The sequence below is a fragment of the Erythrolamprus reginae genome, chromosome 3 (genome assembly GCF_031021105.1).
Source record: "Erythrolamprus reginae isolate rEryReg1 chromosome 3, rEryReg1.hap1, whole genome shotgun sequence".
In the NCBI taxonomy this organism is placed as follows: Eukaryota; Metazoa; Chordata; class Lepidosauria; order Squamata; family Dipsadidae; genus Erythrolamprus; species Erythrolamprus reginae.
Window position 1 is genome coordinate 146,572,957 of NC_091952.1, and position 18,796 is coordinate 146,591,752.

Sequence of the window (18,796 nt, forward strand, 5' to 3'; positions counted from 1 at the left end):
GAGCCCAGGTGCTTGCTTTTTATCCCCTGGTTGGGGATAAAAACAGTTTCTAAAACACTTCACTTCTCTCTCTCTCTTCAGAGAGAAACAATGAAAAAATCAGGCAAAAGGAAGATGGCTTTGCTAGCAAAGCACAGAAGATTGCCTCACTTGTTAGCACCTCGTTAGGCCTGAAAAACAAATGGAAGATTGCTTGCTAGCAAAGCACTGAAGATTGCTTCACTATAAGGGCTCAAAAAAGGCTCAGCTGATTGTTGGAAGGAGCAGCAATGAAAGAAGCAGGCAAAGGAAAGATTGCTTAGTTAGCAAAGCACGGCAAATCAGGTTGGCAGGTTGCTAGAGCTATAAAAAAGCTTAGTAAAAGCTACGTTTGGAGTATAAGACGCACCCAAATTTTCAGCCTCTTGGGGAAGAAAGATGCATCTTCTACTCTGAAAAATAGGGTATGTAGGTAGATAGGTAAGTTGGTTGGTTGGTAGGGAGAGAGAGGGGGGAGAAGGAGAGAGAAAGAGAAATGATAGATCAACACACACATACACATGTAAATGTTAATCCTTTAGTTGCTTACTGAAATTTTTGGTTGCACCCTCTGTCTTTTGTAGCAGATAGAACAACGGTGTTTATACAAATTTTATTTGTATAAACAGTGAAAACTTTTTTTCCCATTTACCAGCATTTAATACTATTGTGAATTATTATTTTTTCAGTGTTTTTCCCTAATGGAACAATTTGGACATATATAGTTCTGTTCAGAAAAGTGTCTTTGGAGAATCTTAGTCATCTAGGTCAGGGGTCCCCAACCGCCGGTCCGCGGACCAGTACCGGGCTGCAAGGCATGTTGCACCGATCAGCAGAGTCAGCAGCTGCTGTGGAGCCGGCGAGTGCCAAGCTGTTTCCTGTCTCTTTCCCCTCGCGTTCACTCGGGACCGCCGTTTCCCTCGGGCTGAGAAAACCTTTACTTGCGTGCTTGCTTTCTTCCTTTCCTGTCTTTCTTCTCTTGTCGAAAGTGGTCTATTTCCTCCTTGCGAAGCCCTGCTGCTCTGCCTGCAGCTCAAACGGAAAGGCTTTGGCATTGTGCAGCTCTTTTTTTGCTAGGCTCCCCCACCCTATTCCTGGGGTCCTGGGTGGGAGCGAAGCCAGTGGTGTGCGTGTGACCATGAAACCCCCACCACCAGCTGCGGTAATTTTCTTTTGGAAGGATTCCTTGCTGCAAGAAAATTACCGGATCTGGTGGTGGGCACTCCAAGCAGGCAGCGATCACAAAGGAAGGTGACTGTGTCCATGGAGGCACCTCCCCCTCCTCTGGGATTCCTTGCTGGAATCCCAGCCGAAGCGGGCGGTGGCGGGGGGTGTCCTCTGAATCTGCTGAAAGGCAAACGGCGGTCCTGAGTGAATAGGAGGGGAAAGAGACAGGAAACCGCCCCTTCCTACACTTCCTCCCTCTGTCACCTCGGTTCCCCCGCAAAATTAAAAATGGGGGGAGGGAAGAGAGACAATGGAATGATAAGCTATACCCTCATGCTTAATCCCGCCCAAAACCACACCCCTTTCCGCCCCCACCGGACCATAGAAAAATGGTCTTGCTGAAACTGGTCCCTGGTGGAAAAAAGGTTGGGGACCACTGATCTAGGTCATAGCTGTCCCAAAAGTATTTTTTCAAGAGCTAAATGGACATTCTGTTTTTTCTTTGAAAACTTTTCATTTCTCATCCAGGAAGCTTCTTCAGCACTGGTTGGATGGTGGGGAATAGAAGGATTGCAGATAGGAGTACATGCATTCTTTTAGAGAGTTGTTGAGGGCACCTGGAGGTTTATCTGTGTTTTCAGGGTCACCTGACCCTGCAAGTCTGATAGAATAGTGCAAATGGGTCATCAAAAATCAAATATCAAGAACAACCTTACAGGAGCTCCTCCATAACATACAAGAGAACAATAAATGAAGCAATACATCACAGGAATATCAGAAAAGTTCAAGAGAATCTTTAGCCAACACACTTGTGCACACTTCAAACCCCAGAGTACACTAAGGCAGAAGCTTGTCCACCCCAAGGATAAAAAAAACCCAGACACAAACTTAGCAATGTGGTATATGCAATACAATACAGTGAGCCATGTACAGAACTGTACATTGGGAAAACTTAAAACAACCACTTCATAAATACATAGCATGACATAGGAAAACAAACCCCTCAGGACAAGATTCATCAGTCCATCTGCATTTAAAGGACAAAGGTCTCTCTTTTGAAGATAGCAAAGTCCATATTTTTGACAGAGAGAAGCACTGGTTTGAAAGAGAGGTAAAACAGGCCATCTATGTCAAAACTGAACAGCCCTCTCTCAACAGAGATAGACATCATCTATCCCCAGCCTACAACTCAGTTCTTTCAACAGTTCCAAGAAGACCCCACACTTATTTGCACTACTCAGGTGATCCTGATGACACAGGTAAACCTCCAGGTGGTCTCAATGACTCCCTAAAAATGACCAAATGTCTATAAGGAGTACAAATCCTTTGATTCCCCACCATCCATCCAGCGCTGAAGAAACTTCTTGTATGAGAAGTTAAAGTCTTCAAGAAAAAGCTGGAAGTCCAGTTGCCTCTTGAAAAAGCATCTTTGGGAAAAGAGGTGTGTGTATGTGTCACTACTTCCTCCTTTACATAACAAATGTGCAGTTTAAATAGATAACCTCAAAAAGGCAGGGTTTTTAAAAATGGCAGGTTGACCACAGCAATAACACCCTTGAAGGAGAAAATAGAGGAGGGAGAGAGAGATGAAATGCAAATATTCTGCTTTTCAATTTGTCTGGTGAACAGATTTTTCAGATTTCATAGAATCATAGAATAACAGAGTAAGAAGGGGCTTGCAGGTCTTTTAGTCCAAATTCCTGCTTGAGCAGAAGACTACATACCATTCTGAACAAATGATTGTCCAATCTCTACTTGAAAACCTCCAGCAATGGAGCTCCCAGCTGCAGGAAGCAAGATTTTCCACTTATCAATTGTTCTCACTGCCAGGAAATTTCTCCTTACTTCTAGACTGGATCTCTCTTTAATGATCTTCCACTAATTAATTATTATCCTCCTCCCAAGTGCTTTGAAGATTAGGTCAAACTCCTCTTCAGCCAACCCTCTCATTCATGACAATCCTTCAGGTTTTGGAAGACCTCTACCATGTCACTCCTAGTCCTTCTCTTGGCTAGACTAGACATACCTCATTCCTGCAACACAATATCTCCTGACCTGGGAAAACAATTGTGACAGATATTTTGACCTTCACTTTCAAAAGTCAACTTTGCAAAATTTTGCAAAATTTTGAGCAAGTCTTCAGTATTTGTAATACCTATCTTGGTGTAACCTAAGACTAATGTGAACTTAACTCACCATAACTGACCAAAACATTTATTATTTGTTTTATATCTCATGTGTATGTGGTTTTTTATTTTATTTTGTATTTTGTTGTGCTGTAGAAATTAACCATCTCATTGTAATTTTAAAAAATAGGAGATAGGTTTCAAAGTATTCCAGAATAGAAGAGGTTGGACTGACATTTCAAATAAATGTAATATGAAGGGAGATTTGTGACATCTTCAAAAATAATACATCTATAGTGGCACTTTCTGTCCTGGATGATTTGGTTTAAGATTCATGACATGTTATGAAGTAACGATGGGCTTTACTCCAAATAAACATACTTCATAGCAACTGTACAAGACTGTTCCTTCTTTCAGCTGAAATGGATTTAGTGGGAATGTCATCATTGCTGGATCCACAGCCTCCTTAAGGTCCAGTTCTTCAGGCATATCTTTGAATGTTCTCAGTCATCCAGGTCATAGTTTTATCAAAAGTGCTTTTCATTTTTCAAAAGGTGAATGGACTGATTTTGAGGAAGACGACAATGTTTCACTTTCTATCCTGGAAGCATCATCAGTTGTATTGGACAGTGTATGCTGTAGGACAGTGATGGCAAACCTATGGCATGGGTGCCACAGGTGGCACACAGAGCCAAATCTGCTGGCACGCGAGCCATTGCCCTAGCTCAGCTCCAACGTGCATGTGTGTGCAGGCCAGCTGATTTTGGGCTCACACAGAGGCTCTTGGAGCCTAGGAAGGGTGAAACATGAGCCTACTGGGCCCACCAGAAGTTGAGAAACAGGCTATTTTCAGCTTCCAGAGGGCATCTGGGGGTGAGATGAGCTATTTTCGCCCTCCCCAGGCATTGAATTATGGGTGTGGGCACTCGGGTATGTGCGATAGTGCACACACACACTCTTTCGGCACCCGAGGGAAAAAAAGGTTCGCCATCACTGCTGTAGGAGATGGAAGGATAGTTATTGACAACTGAGATTAGTTGGGGGTGGGATGATAGGATAGGATTGGACAGGATAGTGGTGGTGCTGGTCGTGGTGGAAATGGAAAGATTTTATGTTCTTTGCAGTCAACTGGTCTTAACATCTTAGAGCCATTGTGATTACTTGGGATTTTCTTTGACTCAGGGTCACCTGAGTCACCAGAGTGTGGAATCTTCAGGAACAGCCAATTGAACTGTGTTATAAATTTGGGATAACTGGCATCTTACCCCTTTCTCTGATGAGAGGGCTGCACCATGTTAACATTTTTCTCTGTTTTTTCATGTGAAAGAACAAGGAATCCCCACGTTTGCTCATTTTTGCTAACACATTATGCACTCAAGGCTGAGCAGCAATTGGCATGGCTTACTATTTTCTGTCCCTCCCCCTTTCTCTTTCCCTCCTATTCTTTCCTGAACAGCAAAAGTCACAACCAATCACATTTTCCTGAAATATTGTAGAGGGCCACATGAATTTAGTCCAAGGCTGCCCATGGGCTTGCAAGATTGCAGGTTGTTCACTCCCGGAGTTTCTCTTCGATGTAGTTCAGAAGCTTCAGCACACATAAAATGTGGTTACTTTGTTCCAAATGCACCAGCTTCTTAACATACTTTCAAAATGTAGTCCTGGAGATCCATAAATGAACTGAAACTGTGGGTTTTTTCTGTATGTCTTCAAAGTCTATGCTTTTATTTTTCTGTAGTTATAAAAATCATAAACATAGGAGCAAATCATTTTGTTGTTTTAAAAAAATGTTTTTACATTTCAAGAATTACAAGGTGATCTCTTGCTCAAAGGAGACCCTGAAGAAGTACAAGGAAGGATAAAAGAAGGAAGGGGAAGGAAATATCTAAAGCCCGACATTAAGAGATTCTTCTGACATAAAAAAATACTGCTGATGCAATTCCCAAGATACATGAATCTTCATTTTGCAAGTTTTGGGAATCCCACTGAGATTTCATTTGCTGCCACTGTATTTATCTGAGCAAAAGCTAACTCTTTCTGAAGCAATGGCCTCAGGAACCGAAAGCAGGATAAATGATCAAATCAATAAATTGTAACAGCACTGTGTATTTTGGATTACCTCTATGATGTCAAATCTGTCTGATGATTTTCCTGATTGCCACTCCTCATGCTCACTTTTTTTACTCACATTACTTCCTTAATAAAAAAAAATAGTCCAAAATTGTTTTGGGTAGGGAAGAACAGAATCCACATATTCAAATAAAATAAATTAAATGTATTAGCCTTTATGGGTCCTTGGGCAAGCCTCTTTTTCTCAGCTCTCTTCACATTTCCAGTATAAAGATAATAATACAAGATAGGCTGCACTTAAAAATATACTCAACTAATAATGGAGAAGAAGAGTTTGAAGTTTATTTACAATCTAAGACCATTAAAAATACATCAAATACAGCAGATAAAACACATACCAAAAAGGTTGTTTTCACAGTAGAAATTCGTAACAGCTTAAATCAAAGAATGATAGGTTGCTGTTTTATGCTTTGGGAGTGGAACTCAAATGATATCATAGAAAATAAAATAAAATTAACAAACAATCATAAACTAATTCAGTGATATATTCTGTCCCTAATGACCTGGGATTTTGTCTATTCAGTTTGAATTTACACAAGCCTTTCCACCTAAATATATGGTCTAAAAGAGTGCTACCATTATGACTATTGTTTCTTTATATTTCACAAATGAATAAAGTATAAATAATAAATTGATTAATAAATTATTATTATAATAATTACAATATGGCATTATGCATTTTGCTGCTTGGATCAGTGGTGAGTGGAGAAAACCTCAACTTTTTAAAGGACTACATACACTGTAATTTAGACAATTCTTCCATTATTTGAAATTGCAGGCTTTTTCAAAACCAGATACTGTATTTTGGCAAAATTGTTTCCATAATTAACAGCATTTCAGCACTAGCCATTTACAGTGTTACCCTGCCTTTGCTACATTACTGATTTATTGCCTCAGCAATTGCTGGCCACATTATAAATTGCTACTGTAGAAAAGCTCCAAGAATAGAGTGGAAAGCTCACATTCCTTGAACATTGCAAGGAATTTCTAAAAATCTGTATATTGACAAAGAACCCAGCTTTAATGAAGTTTTGTACATAAATTAAATTCTATGTTGAATAAATATTTGTTTGATTTCACTAATAATAGAACCTACTCCAAAGGAATCTTGGGATTTAAAATGGAACAGCTGAATTTTCTTATATGTTATTTAATAGACAAACATGTGAAAGAATAAACAGTATCTCCTGTTTTATTCATTCCACTCCCTTTGCCAAGAGTCCATATTGCAGGTCTTAGTAACCTGCAGACTGACACTTTCTTGAAGTTTGCAGAACCATGTTAGTCTGATGCAACAAAAAACACAAAGATTTCAGATAGCTAAGAGATGTATACAGTATTAAACTTTGGGGGCATGGATTATTCTATATACTTTTGTGTGGCTAACGTATCTAGCCTAGGGGCCAATGTATCTATGAGGAGGTAGGATAGAATGGCAGTGTCAAGGTTCCAACAGGCAGTTTGATTCTATCGTGAATCCAAAGTAATACTCAACTGATCCTGCTTACACCAGAAAAAGGGACAAATAGATTAATTAAGCAGCCAGGACGAATGATTGTTAAATCCAGTTTATTTAAGAACATTGTCAGTAGGGATAGGAATTGTGCCTGGTAGAAAGTATTCAACATAACTGAAGAACGTACTGTACCTGAACCCTTTTTGGCAGAAGGGCAGCAAAATTGCAGTTAAGAAGTGATGAACTTTAGAAAGTGATTTTAATTGCTCAGCCAAAGCCATCGTTTTCAATAAAGCAGTAAATCCCAGCCAAAGCATGATCTGCATCAAGGGCAGGAGTGGGACAGGTGGGGATGGGGATGGCTCCCTTTACTTCCCACTCTGCAAATTCCTTTTGTATGCAATGGCCTGCATTGCAGTGATTTTCCTCCTATCTTCTCTGCACTCCTCCCTAGGATCATTATGATGAAGTCACTGTGAATTAAGACCTTGCTGTAGAACCCAGCGGGCTATTTCTGTGGCAAAAATCCAGTGACATGGTTGCAGGCTTTTAAATAGCACACTAGCAGTGCTGGAGAAAAAGCACTTCCCACAGCATAATTGTCATGTGAAAAGGGCACTACCATATGGGCTGATTGCCTCTTTCTGTAATAAATCCCTTTGTGAGTTCCACAGGCTAGTGACTCGAATAACCTCTTTGCTTGACAGGCGCATAGAACACAGTAGCACACAGTATTTGCTGATCAATATACAGCACAACATCATCAAGTGCACAATACAGCCTCCAAAAGACCAAAGGAATTCCATTACACTTCTGAAGAATATTATGTGGACCTATTTCGGTCAGGGGTTTTGTTGCAATATTATACTGAGATTGCTTAATCATCTGGATGGAAAACATGCTGGAAACTGGATGAAGAAGCACAGCTCTGTAGGTTCACATGGCCTCTTGGTAGCTTTTGATACCCGATTGTGGTATTCCTTAGGACCATTTGCAGGACTGAACCTTGGAAACCATTTTGTAATGATTCAGTACAGTCAATAGGGAATCATTGTTTCACACCACGACTGTTGACTCGTGGTATTCCATCTTATATTTTACACATCTTCAACATCTAAAACTACTGGGATCTTTGGAATAGGATGTCATTGGAATGCTGAAATTCCCTGGTTCTACTACTTTTAGCCATCCAGTTAAGTAGTTAACTCCAGTATTAATCAAGGAAGTAGTTAGCACCACTGAATGCAGATACAGAAAATAATCCAGTCAAGATACTGTTAACCAATATGAAACTGAATTGAATTCCCAAACAGAAAACAAACGTCTGCTAAAAATGTTTTTCAGTTGGAATGACAAGAAGCAATTGCAGTACACACACACCATTATACCAAAGTGTCCCAGCATAACCATGCCTTGATAGTGTATAGGGCCCAACATGAAAAGTGGGGCAAATGTGGTAAAAATGTGAGAACTGGGCTGCTAGAGTGCAAAATACTGTACTGTACTGAAAAATTTGTATTGTTTGACAAATACTTTCTGAACTCCATTTAAATTACAGTATTATCCATACCATAAGTAACCTAAACAGCATAAAATCTGTCTAAGGGACATCGTTTCATTATGAATCTGATCTGCAGATGACCTTCTGAAGATATTGCTTTTAGAAGCTCATTTACATGGCTTTCCAAAGATAGCTTTGTTTTTCTCCCAAGGCTGTGGAATGCCCTCCCTTGAGAACTGGATTTGGCCTCATTCTCTGCATCTTTAGAAAGCAGTAAGGATGCATCTGTTGTGTCAGGGTTTTAATGGTTATGTATGGTAGCTTAATTTCTTAAATTTTCCAATGTACTCTTCTAATTAAAAAATAAATAACCTGGCACATTACAAAGCAAAGTACTACCCTGTAACATTTTTTTTATTTCTAAGAGTCTTCCGAGTGCTAATAGCAGTCCACAAAAGAAACATGAAGATACATACATACAGTATTCTGGCATAATCGAGAAGGGAGCATAGCCGTTGGCTTTATCCCTTGAGGCAAATCAGTTTCCTGCTTTTGAGAAGTGAAGAAAGGAACTTAAAGTAGCCACCCAAAAGTGTATATCCTACATGGGTATGTTTACTTGCTAAAGGTCATAAGATATAGATCATAAGCTTCATCCCTCTTTGAGGATAATGAAATGTCTTAATGTCAGAACCTCTGAACTTCATAGCGTTTTTGATCAGCAGGGAATGAGTCAGCTGTAATAAAATATTTTTTGAAAAAAAAGAAACAGATGAGATGCTTTAATGGGGAATTTTATATAATAAATACATAATATATAAAGGTCTAACAATGAGACTATTCCATTTCCAAATAAGTGGGGGATCCAGGAATGCTTGTTGGTGTACTGTGATGACGATTTTGGTATTTTCAATTATCTGGAAGATTGTTCTAGTAGTTCATTCTGGTGAACGTCAATTATTCCATAGGACATTGAGAAATGTTCACCCCAAACCTACTTATTGCAGATTTAAATCTGTGGACCATATTGAGGGTGCCATCCATCTTCATACCAAAGCCTCCCAATCTTCAGATGAGTGCTCTAAATGAGTGCTCTGGACTCTCAAGAACCCCATCCCCACAAAAAACCAAGAGTGGCTTTATGGTGGCCACAACTTTTAAGCTACTCACATACATGGTATAGCTGTTACTTTCATATTGAAAGAATTTGAAAGTGTGATGTTTAGCCATGTAATATAATCCATGTAAAATATCCATGTATCATAAACTTTGCTCAAGAGCTTCTTGTACTCTTAAGCACTGCAGATAGAACAGATGCCTATTGACTGAATAGCTAGACAGAATCACTCCAAAATAGGGTCATCTGTAGCACAAATCCTCTAAACAAATGTAATGTTCTGCAGTACTTATGTATTCCATATATTACTTGAAGTCTTCTGGAGAAACACTAAACTAAGTCATCAAGACAAGTGTAACAGGATGTAAAAATGACTTAAAGAGGCAGTCTTTGGATTCTTAACTGCTTAGGTCTTTCCACCTTTGCAATTATACAGATGGTATTGGCAATGTTCAAGCAATTTTATGTGTGATTGGCCTTTTGGTAAATTTGGGAGGAGGGATTCTTGGAATAACCAAAGGTCCTAGATTTTTTGAAAGTATGATTGATAAAGGATGAAGTTCCAGGAATCTTCACAGTCATATGAATAAATGAACAATGAATGTTTATCTTACATACAGATAATATGGTATTGGAGGATGAAGAACCCCTTTTTCTATAAAACTTGTACATTTAAACATTTTTGAGAGCAAGGCAACTTTGTAGACACAGGAAAAGGATGACTGAGAGCTTCTCTTGTAACATGAAATCTTGCATCCTGCAATTGCTTACAGATCTTGGTAGTTACACCTTCAGCTATTTAATTAATTGTATAAGTAATTGCTACTGCCCTTTCTGCATTTTCCTTTTTATTTCCATACATAAATTCCTGCATCACTGAACATTCTATGCTGATAAAAAAAATAAAGTGGGGTTCTCTCAAACCCTTATAATCTACAGATTAGAAAGTCTTCATCTGTTAAGATTAATGATGCATTTTCCATGAAAAATCTGGATCCTATTTTACCATCCATGCTCAACTTTTCATGCAGGCTTATCACCAGGTATTCTTATTGCTGAAAGAGAAAAAGGCAAAATATGAAAGCAAATTTGTTCTTTATATCAAGCAATCACTATCACTAAGCAAACTATATATCTTCGTTAGATGCAACATATTGTAATATTAATTGAAGACTTATTGTTTTAGATAATGGTCCGGCTGGACAAAAAGGAAAGCTACAAAAATGTACTAAACCCATAAATCTAGGAAATCTTATTATAAATGTCCTTTTAATTTATTACTGTCTGGTTCTCCCTGTAATTTGGAATACTAATGTAATCCTGAATTAATTACAAAAAAAATTGAAATTAAAAAAACAAAACACAGTCACCCATTTCCTTAGTTGTGCTGCGGCTTATTCCAAACATAAGAAAACTGAGGACAGACTCTTAGCTTATTAGAACTTTCAAATGACTCAATGTTTCCAAAAAAACCTAAAAAGGGATTTACTTTAGCAGCAGAATGCCCAATTTTCATTTCCAATAGTCTAGATTTCAAGCCAGGCATCTTCAGTTAAGAAGTTTTGTTAGGCAATGGAGGAAAACTTCAATGACAGCCTAGAAAACATCTCTCAGAGCAATTAATCCTAAATTAAATGACCCATCTATACAATTTGGTAAATGGTATCTAATTGTTTCTTAATAGGTTAATTTATCCCATTAAATAGGAATAGACTTTTAATAAGAATTCAACAAAAACAATATGCAAACTTTTCATAACACAAACATCTGGAATAACATCAATTGGAAAGTAGATTATAGACCAGTTTATCCCAAGCATATCTTGACAGCTACTGTGATTTTATCTCCCCATCTCATTCAATAAATGAAGGGTCCCTATATTTTGTAAAATCGGTGATTGATTACATGTAGAATATTTTATCTGTCACAAGAACTCTCACAAAATGACTACCATCAAAAGCCTGGGTGCTCATAAGGCATCTTTTACCAGAAGACAAATTGGTGTAGTTAAACCCATTGGTTCCATAGGACATGCCTTTCCATCCCAACTTACCTTTTTTATTTCCTGAAAAAGGGGCAATTCCAAAATATCATTCAACTGTTCCAGACTTGAGAATTCCTGGAAATAAAGCCTGCATGAGAGGCTGGTATTCTGCTTTGCTTCCCCTTTCCTTTTTATTAAAACATTTAGTAATAAAAATGAGATGACAGAATTTAATAGGCATCAGGCATGAGAATCCAAGCATGAAGCAACCAGTTGCTACTTAGGTGTCTGTGTTACTCTGTGTTACCATCAGAAGCATGTCAGATGGTTTAAGGTCTTATTTAAAAACATTTCCAGTGTTTGAGTACTCACCTGCAAATATACATTAAATGTTCACATTTAGGAAAGTTTATATAACTTAGCCGCCCCGAGTCTTCGGAGAGGGGCGGCATACAAATCCAAATAATAAATAAATAAATAAAATATAAGTAACAGCAACATAACCTCACATGAAAGCATTCAAAACTGAAAATGATTAAATAACTAAGGCTGCTGATCTCTACATATGATCTCTATATATAAGATGCTGGGCACTTCAAAAATATCTTTGATTTTATGGTTTTTGTGCAAAGTTATGAGGAAAATAGCATACACTTGCAAGTATGCGATAGTATTCTTCATTTTATTTTGAGATCTCTAGTAAAGCCATCCACAACCATTCAGAAAGTAGGAAGCAGGCTCAAATTATTTTTTTCTTGTTTCAATTTTCTTATGGATATACAGTACTGTACTTCCCTAAACAGCCTGAGATCAACAAGCAAGTACAGTATATGTGCATTAGGCATAGTTCTCAGGTTATTTACGTAGAGAGAGAAAATCCTTTTAGCTAGTGAACAAGTCTGAGCATTTTTGGCAAATATATGATTCAATTTTAAAAGATTTCAGAGCAGTGACCAAAGCTGTTCCAGTGACTGTTCTCCAACATTATCCTCACCAGAATAAAATTTTGTCACCTAGATCTGGAGAACAGCGATTGGAAGCATGACTATTTGGCTTTCTTTTTAAAGTGTTCATAAGATAAACTGATGAGGAACAAACACTGCAATTCTTCAAGGTAATCCTAAAGTCAGAGCAACTGTATATAAATTTGTTAAGTTGCAGAATCAATTTTCCTGTAGGCAAAAATCCATCCTGCATTCTGTATTGCAGATGAAATCTGGGTTTCCCATTACAGTACACTCACTTTTAGAAAAAATTGTGTATCTTTTTCTCTCAGATTTCTACCTATAGGTGAAGAGGAAGACTTGCAGTAGAGAGGTAAGAAGACATGTCTCACCAATATTCTGAAGAATCCATGTATCTTTTAAAATGTTATATGGTCTTTCTGAAAAGGGGACCAAGAAGCCCAGAATCATTTAAAAGTCAGAGAAGAAAAGTATTAAGAACTCATTTACATACAGATTTACAAAGCATTTTGCAACTGTTTATACTCAATGTTCATTTGGTTACAGTAACTTATCTATCAGTTCAAAGAACCTGTTCATCGGCATTAATTGTAGAAACAGTGTATCAATTTCTCTGATTATAAGTTTGTTTATAAATTGCTTGTACAATTATTTCTTTAATGTTTAAATATTTTGGACCAGGTTTAGACATTCAGGTTAGAATTCATAGTTATCTAATTTGATGGTATAGGGCAGGGGTAGGCAAGACATGTGGAGTTCACCTCCCAGAATTCCTGAGCTAGCATGATTGGCTCAGGAATTCTGGGAGCTGAAGTCCACAAGTCATAGAAGAGCCAATTTTTCCTACCCCTGGTATAGGACCATTTCATACCCTAATTTGCCCATTGTCCATCCCAATAGCTAGGATACTGTAGCTTTTATTCATGTCCTTCTACAATCCAGACAGAATTAAAAATGTGGAGGAACACTAAATTGTAGGCTCACAAAAGTCTATGAGATACCCCACAAAATTATATTTTGCATTGTGTATCTTCACACTTATTCTGTATGTACATTTGTGATTTGTGGTAATTAGTTGTACAAGAAAGTGGCAACATATTCTTGTTTATTCACCAAAGTCAGTTAGGGGAGCTGGAGTTTGGTGCAAAACCTGATTAAGCTTCCACAATAATGGGGATCTCTCTCCCCATCTGCCAGCAATAAAATTACTTTTGCTCTTATTCCATGAAAGAAGAGAAAATTCAGAAGGATATTGTAGCCAAAACCACCAAATATGAAAAGCATTCTTGGCTATCCTGGAATTCAGTAGTAGCTGACCTCTAGCTTCAATTTTTAATTCCACTAAATTCCACTTGCCCAAATTGTATGAACTTGAAATAGTATGTTCCTTTATTGGTAATCTCCTCTTTTTCAAAAGCAGTAGGTTTCATCTTTAAACATTCACCTAATATTTTTAGTGACAAAACAAATTTAAGTACAGTGTACCTCTACTGAAGAACTTAATTCATCCTGTGACCAGGTTCTTAAGTAGAAAAGTTTGTAAGTAGAAGCTATTTTTCCCATAGAAAGCAAATAATGCGTGCAAACCCATTAGAAAAGAAATAAAAGCTTGGAATTTGGGTGGGAGGAGGAAGAGGACAGTCGCTGCCGAAGGAAGAAGGTGAGGTGAGGGAAATTTTTAAAAAATCCAAAACTTTAAGGTTTTTTAAAAAAAGAGGGACTCTGAAGCGGCAAGGAGGAGCATGCGCCTCCCATATGTTACCTGCTTCCTCTTGCTGTTACCTGCTTCCTCTTCCTTCCCATGCTGAAGAGCTCCCCTCTCCTCTCACTCACTCGCTGGCTTTGTAGCCGGCAGTTTTCCTTCACTGTAGTGACTCCTCGGTTTGGCTGAAGCCGAGTTGATCTGGCTGGGGCGAAGCGCCCCCTTTTGCCTGTCGCTCCAGGAGGCAACCTCATGCCAGGTGTATGGGAGGCAGCGTGAGGGAGTCACCACAGCGAAGTGGTTTATTCCCTCTCCAAGTGCCCAGAAAAAAGAAAATGCTCTGTTCGCTCTGAACTGGCCAGAGCGAAGGGAGCGTTTCTTTTCTCTGGGCGCTGGCAGAGGTTTATTCCCTCTCCAAGCGCCCAGAGAAAAGAAAATGCTTCATTTGCTCTGGACTGCCAAAGCCTTCTTAAGCGCCTCCGAAAGGCTCTTCTGGCAGCCCAGAAAAGCCTGAGATGGCTTTTAAAGGGGGAATGGTAGAAAAGTGGCCAGGCCTTCATGCCGCTCTGAAATTTACTGGGAATTTTTTCCGGGCTTGGGTTCTTAAGTAGAAAATGGTTCTTAAGAAGAGGCAAAAAATATTGAACACCCGGTTCTTATCCAGAAAAGTTCTTAAGTAGAGGCGTTCTTAGGTAGAGGCACAACTGTACAATTGTTTGTTGCATATTAACATTGCTTCGTCATTAAATGTAAAATTTATTAATTATTGCTTCTACAAAATTAAAATAAGTTAACATGCAACATTATGGGTTGATCCTTTGAGTGACTAGCAACTTTGAATGACTAGTGACTTGTGTTTTCTAAATTAAAAATAGGGATTGCTATATTAAAGCACCTATCCTTCCACCTTGGCAGCCCAACAAGTGGCAGGCACATACTCAAATGGAGTTTCATGCACAAGCAGAAGGCGCTTGTCCTCGCACACAAAGCTCCGCTCGCATGAGCTGACATCCAAGCCAGCTGGGGAACTCATCAATGACAACTTACAGAGCAAGTTGGACCACTCTATATATTGGCTGCCTCTGATTGATTGTTGAACTCTGCAGCATAATTCAAGCAAATGCCTAATTCTCTCAGAAACCATATGCAGATCATGAGATTAAAGGCTCAAGATATCTTCTACACCTATAAATTTGCCAACATTCATGCTATGTAGATTTCTAATTCTAAAATTGAATAGCCTGGTTAAAACATCATTTTATTTATTAAATATTTAATTGTTTGTCTAATCAAACGGTTAATAAAATTATACCAAACCCAGATTCAGTACATCATATATTTGTGGCATATGATCTGATCATATAATCAATTATATATGTAGACTGCAGAAGGAAACATAAAATTATGCCATTCATACTATTAAACATGTACATATAATTCCTTATATTAAAAATAAGAACCCAAATGCTTAAATATTATCAAATCTGCTCAATTTAAATTTTTTGAGGCCAAGAAAGGCCAACATTGGAAAACATTATAGAAAAAACAACATATACAACAGGTCATTTTAGACTTGGTACCCCCACCTAAGCAATCAAACAACCTGACATGCACCCAAGATGGACAGAATAATGAAGATGAAAACCATGACACAAGACATGCTTTCATTTTTATTCACAAAACAGCTTAGTTTGAATTGCTAGAACATTACAAACAGCCTTTCAATTAGAGATGGTAAGAAAGCAGGAGATGAGGGTTTTTCAACATAAAAAAAAGACTTCTATATTTTTTCAGCACAGGTTCTGCAACAGCTTACATTGGAATTCCAGCAATATTTCCAAATGGTCTCTAAAAGTGAATCATTGCAATTAGTTATGGGTTTACTATAGTATGCAATTTTATATGTTCTAAATTTTATTATTTTTGCTTTTCTTTTTAAAAAATGCCAAGTTTTCAATATATTTCCATTTATAAGACCAGACATCTTGCTGATTAAATCTCATCTTATCTGTAGAATTAGGGAAAAGAAACTACCTTATTTTAAATATATGTTCATTTATAAACATGAATTGAGGCATTCTAGAAACTAGCCACACTATTTTTCTTTAATGATGGAAATCAATCAGATAAATGAAGAAACTCCTGTGCTAATTACAGTAGTGCGTATTAGTAACTAGATTTAAAAGGTTACTGTAAATTTACATTCTCTACACAAGAACTGCATCTTCCACACATAAACAACATCAACACCAAAACACAGGAAAACAAATTGATTGATTGTCCATACTCTATTACATCTTGATACTTTATGGATTCTTTTAAAAAATTATTTGAAAACATTAATGCTTTACTAGTACTTAAAAGATGTTAAACAAATGCCAAAAATTATATTAAAAAAAGGAATGAAATCTGCAAGAAAATATTTTTGGTTCTAAAGGAGACATAGGCGCATCCATTTATTTCCGTCAAAAAATTCCTTGCCTGAGACAACACAAGCAAGCAGTGACATTGCACTGGAGGATAGAGCTTTGGGATTCTTGTTCCTATTGAAACCATCGGAATGCAGCACCTGTAGGAAGCATCACTTTCTGTAGAGACAGAAGAGAACAGAAGAGGGACATATGATAAGCAAGAATGAGAAAAACCAGCTCAGGATAGAGTTTAATTTTGTGACATCCAGTGCACTAGAACAGGAAGTGCCATTTTCCGACTGTAGTGCTACCCTTATTTTCTACATCTAATCAAAACTTATAATCTATTCTACGATCATGCATATTGCCTTTAAATTCTATTTCAATATCTTCAAGAACTGCTAAAGGATGGAATAGAGACATTGGTATTTCTTGTATGGCCTCAAAATAAGAAGTGGTCATTCACATAGCCTTGAAAAGAATTTACTATATTTAGTTAAGATTTCTGAGATTTGTATCAATTAAATCTTGCTACCCATCATATGTTAGTCCTGTTTTACAGTGGAATAAAGTATAATGTATTTTTGTTCAAATCAACTTAGTTTTGTGCAGTGATGGACTCCTATGGTACGGTCAGGAATGCAGTACCGGTAGCAAAATTTGGAGCTCCACCCCAGAGCATACAATTTGCACTGAAAGATGTTGAAACAAAATGCATAAGCCACATCCACAGTGTGGTAGTAAAAATTTTGGTAGCCCATCACTGGTTTGGTGAGACTGTTGAAAGCCAGCATCAGGTTTGGAAATCCTTAGAAAATGAAGGGAATTCAATTCACAGGACAGCAGTGAGAAAGTAATGAGAAAAGGGTGAATTATTTAAAATATTTACCAATACTTCAATTTCAGATCATGAGGTTTCCAAGATTACAAGGGATGCCATTTGGAACATTCTACCAACATACAGTATATCCTTATACTATATGAGTCTGATGAAGTTAATGACACACATTAAAAAAATAAGACAAAACTAAATTTGTCCTGTTATTTAGTCTCCTAATTCTTAGTGCTACTCTGGGCAATTTGGGCAGCTAATCTGGCAACTACAATAACTTTATCAAATCTTGTGACAAACAAAACTTGTTTAAGTGATCCAATTCATTCAGTTTCCATGCTGTCAAAGAAACTCCTCCGACATTCAGGTCTTTATGCCAACTACAGGAAATATGTAGTTTCCTTCAATGCCTGAAGAAGCCTTATGCTTAGATAGTAGCGCTCAGAATTTAGTATACTTTTGAGTAGATTGTGAGAGGTTATCATGTGTATGGTTTTTATTTCCTTCTCAAAACTCTAGTACAAAAATTAAGACAGAAAAACCTCAATTTTTAAGAGCAAACTTTATCTACGAATATATTTGGCTTAGTTAGGTAAACTTTCAAGGAAATAATTTTTTCTGCCTATACAAAACGTTATTTCTGGAGCTTTTAGGCATGAAGAAAGCCCTTCTCCATGCTACTATATATATATGTTTTTCCTCACAACTCTACAATGCAGATAACACCTAGTCCATAAGAACAAAGAGCCAAGATTTCAGGTGGATGGAATATGAGTTTAAGTAATCTATTGCTGTTAAAAGTTGTCTGTGCTTTATACAACAAGCAGAATAGCAAACTTGTAAGCTATACTAGAGGTTAGGCAGGTTGTTGGGTTAAAACAGAAAGCCATCTGGTTGAATGAGGCACCTGTTCTTTCTCAAACATCCATAGAAAAGTGGCTAGTTATGATGTCACTATATGTAGATCTCTCAAAGAAAAGTGCCCATCGGAAATGCTCTGGATGACACTCTGTCAAGGGTGAGATGTCAGTGAACTATCAGGAAACAGGGAATTTATAGACAAGAAAGAGCATGGTGCTCACAACAGTGCTCTACTTTGGGCAGAGAGAAGAAACTAAGCAGCATGAAAGCCCCATTCTAATTTTTTTTTTTAAGTGGCATGTGTTGAATTCAGCAAGCTAAGACTTGCTGGACATCAAAGCAAAATAGAGATGATTCCCAAGGCATTAAAAGGGTATGGGAAAAATATAAATGATAGTAAAGCATCCTGGCTCACATAAAACTCAGACTCAAGACATGTTAGGCATAAAAGACATTAAAACTATTTTAGAGTCCAAGTTCAAATAGCATAATTTTAAATACAGCACACACCATTAAGATATTATAT

The 18,796-nt window shown here is 37.6% G+C and overlaps 1 protein-coding gene across 19 annotated transcripts in view; it reads right to left on the reverse strand.

The window, feature by feature from the left end:
- Positions 1-8,606: 8,606 nt before the first annotated feature.
- CXXC5 (CXXC finger protein 5) overlaps positions 8,607-18,796 on the reverse strand; it is a 117,930-nt gene continuing 107,740 nt past the window's right edge. For 14 of the 19 annotated variants that reach the window (XR_011558648.1, XR_011558650.1, XR_011558652.1 and 11 more), the window contains one exon: positions 15,817-16,754. Coding sequence is in view for 11 of the 19 variants with exons in the window: in XM_070746934.1 (XP_070603035.1) it covers positions 16,710-16,754 (45 nt within the window). In the remaining 8 variants the exon portion in view is untranslated. Of the gene's footprint in view, positions 10,571-15,816; positions 16,755-18,796 lie in introns of those variants that run through there. The other 5 variants (XM_070746943.1, XM_070746944.1, XM_070746945.1 and 2 more) reach the window with 2 other exon arrangements.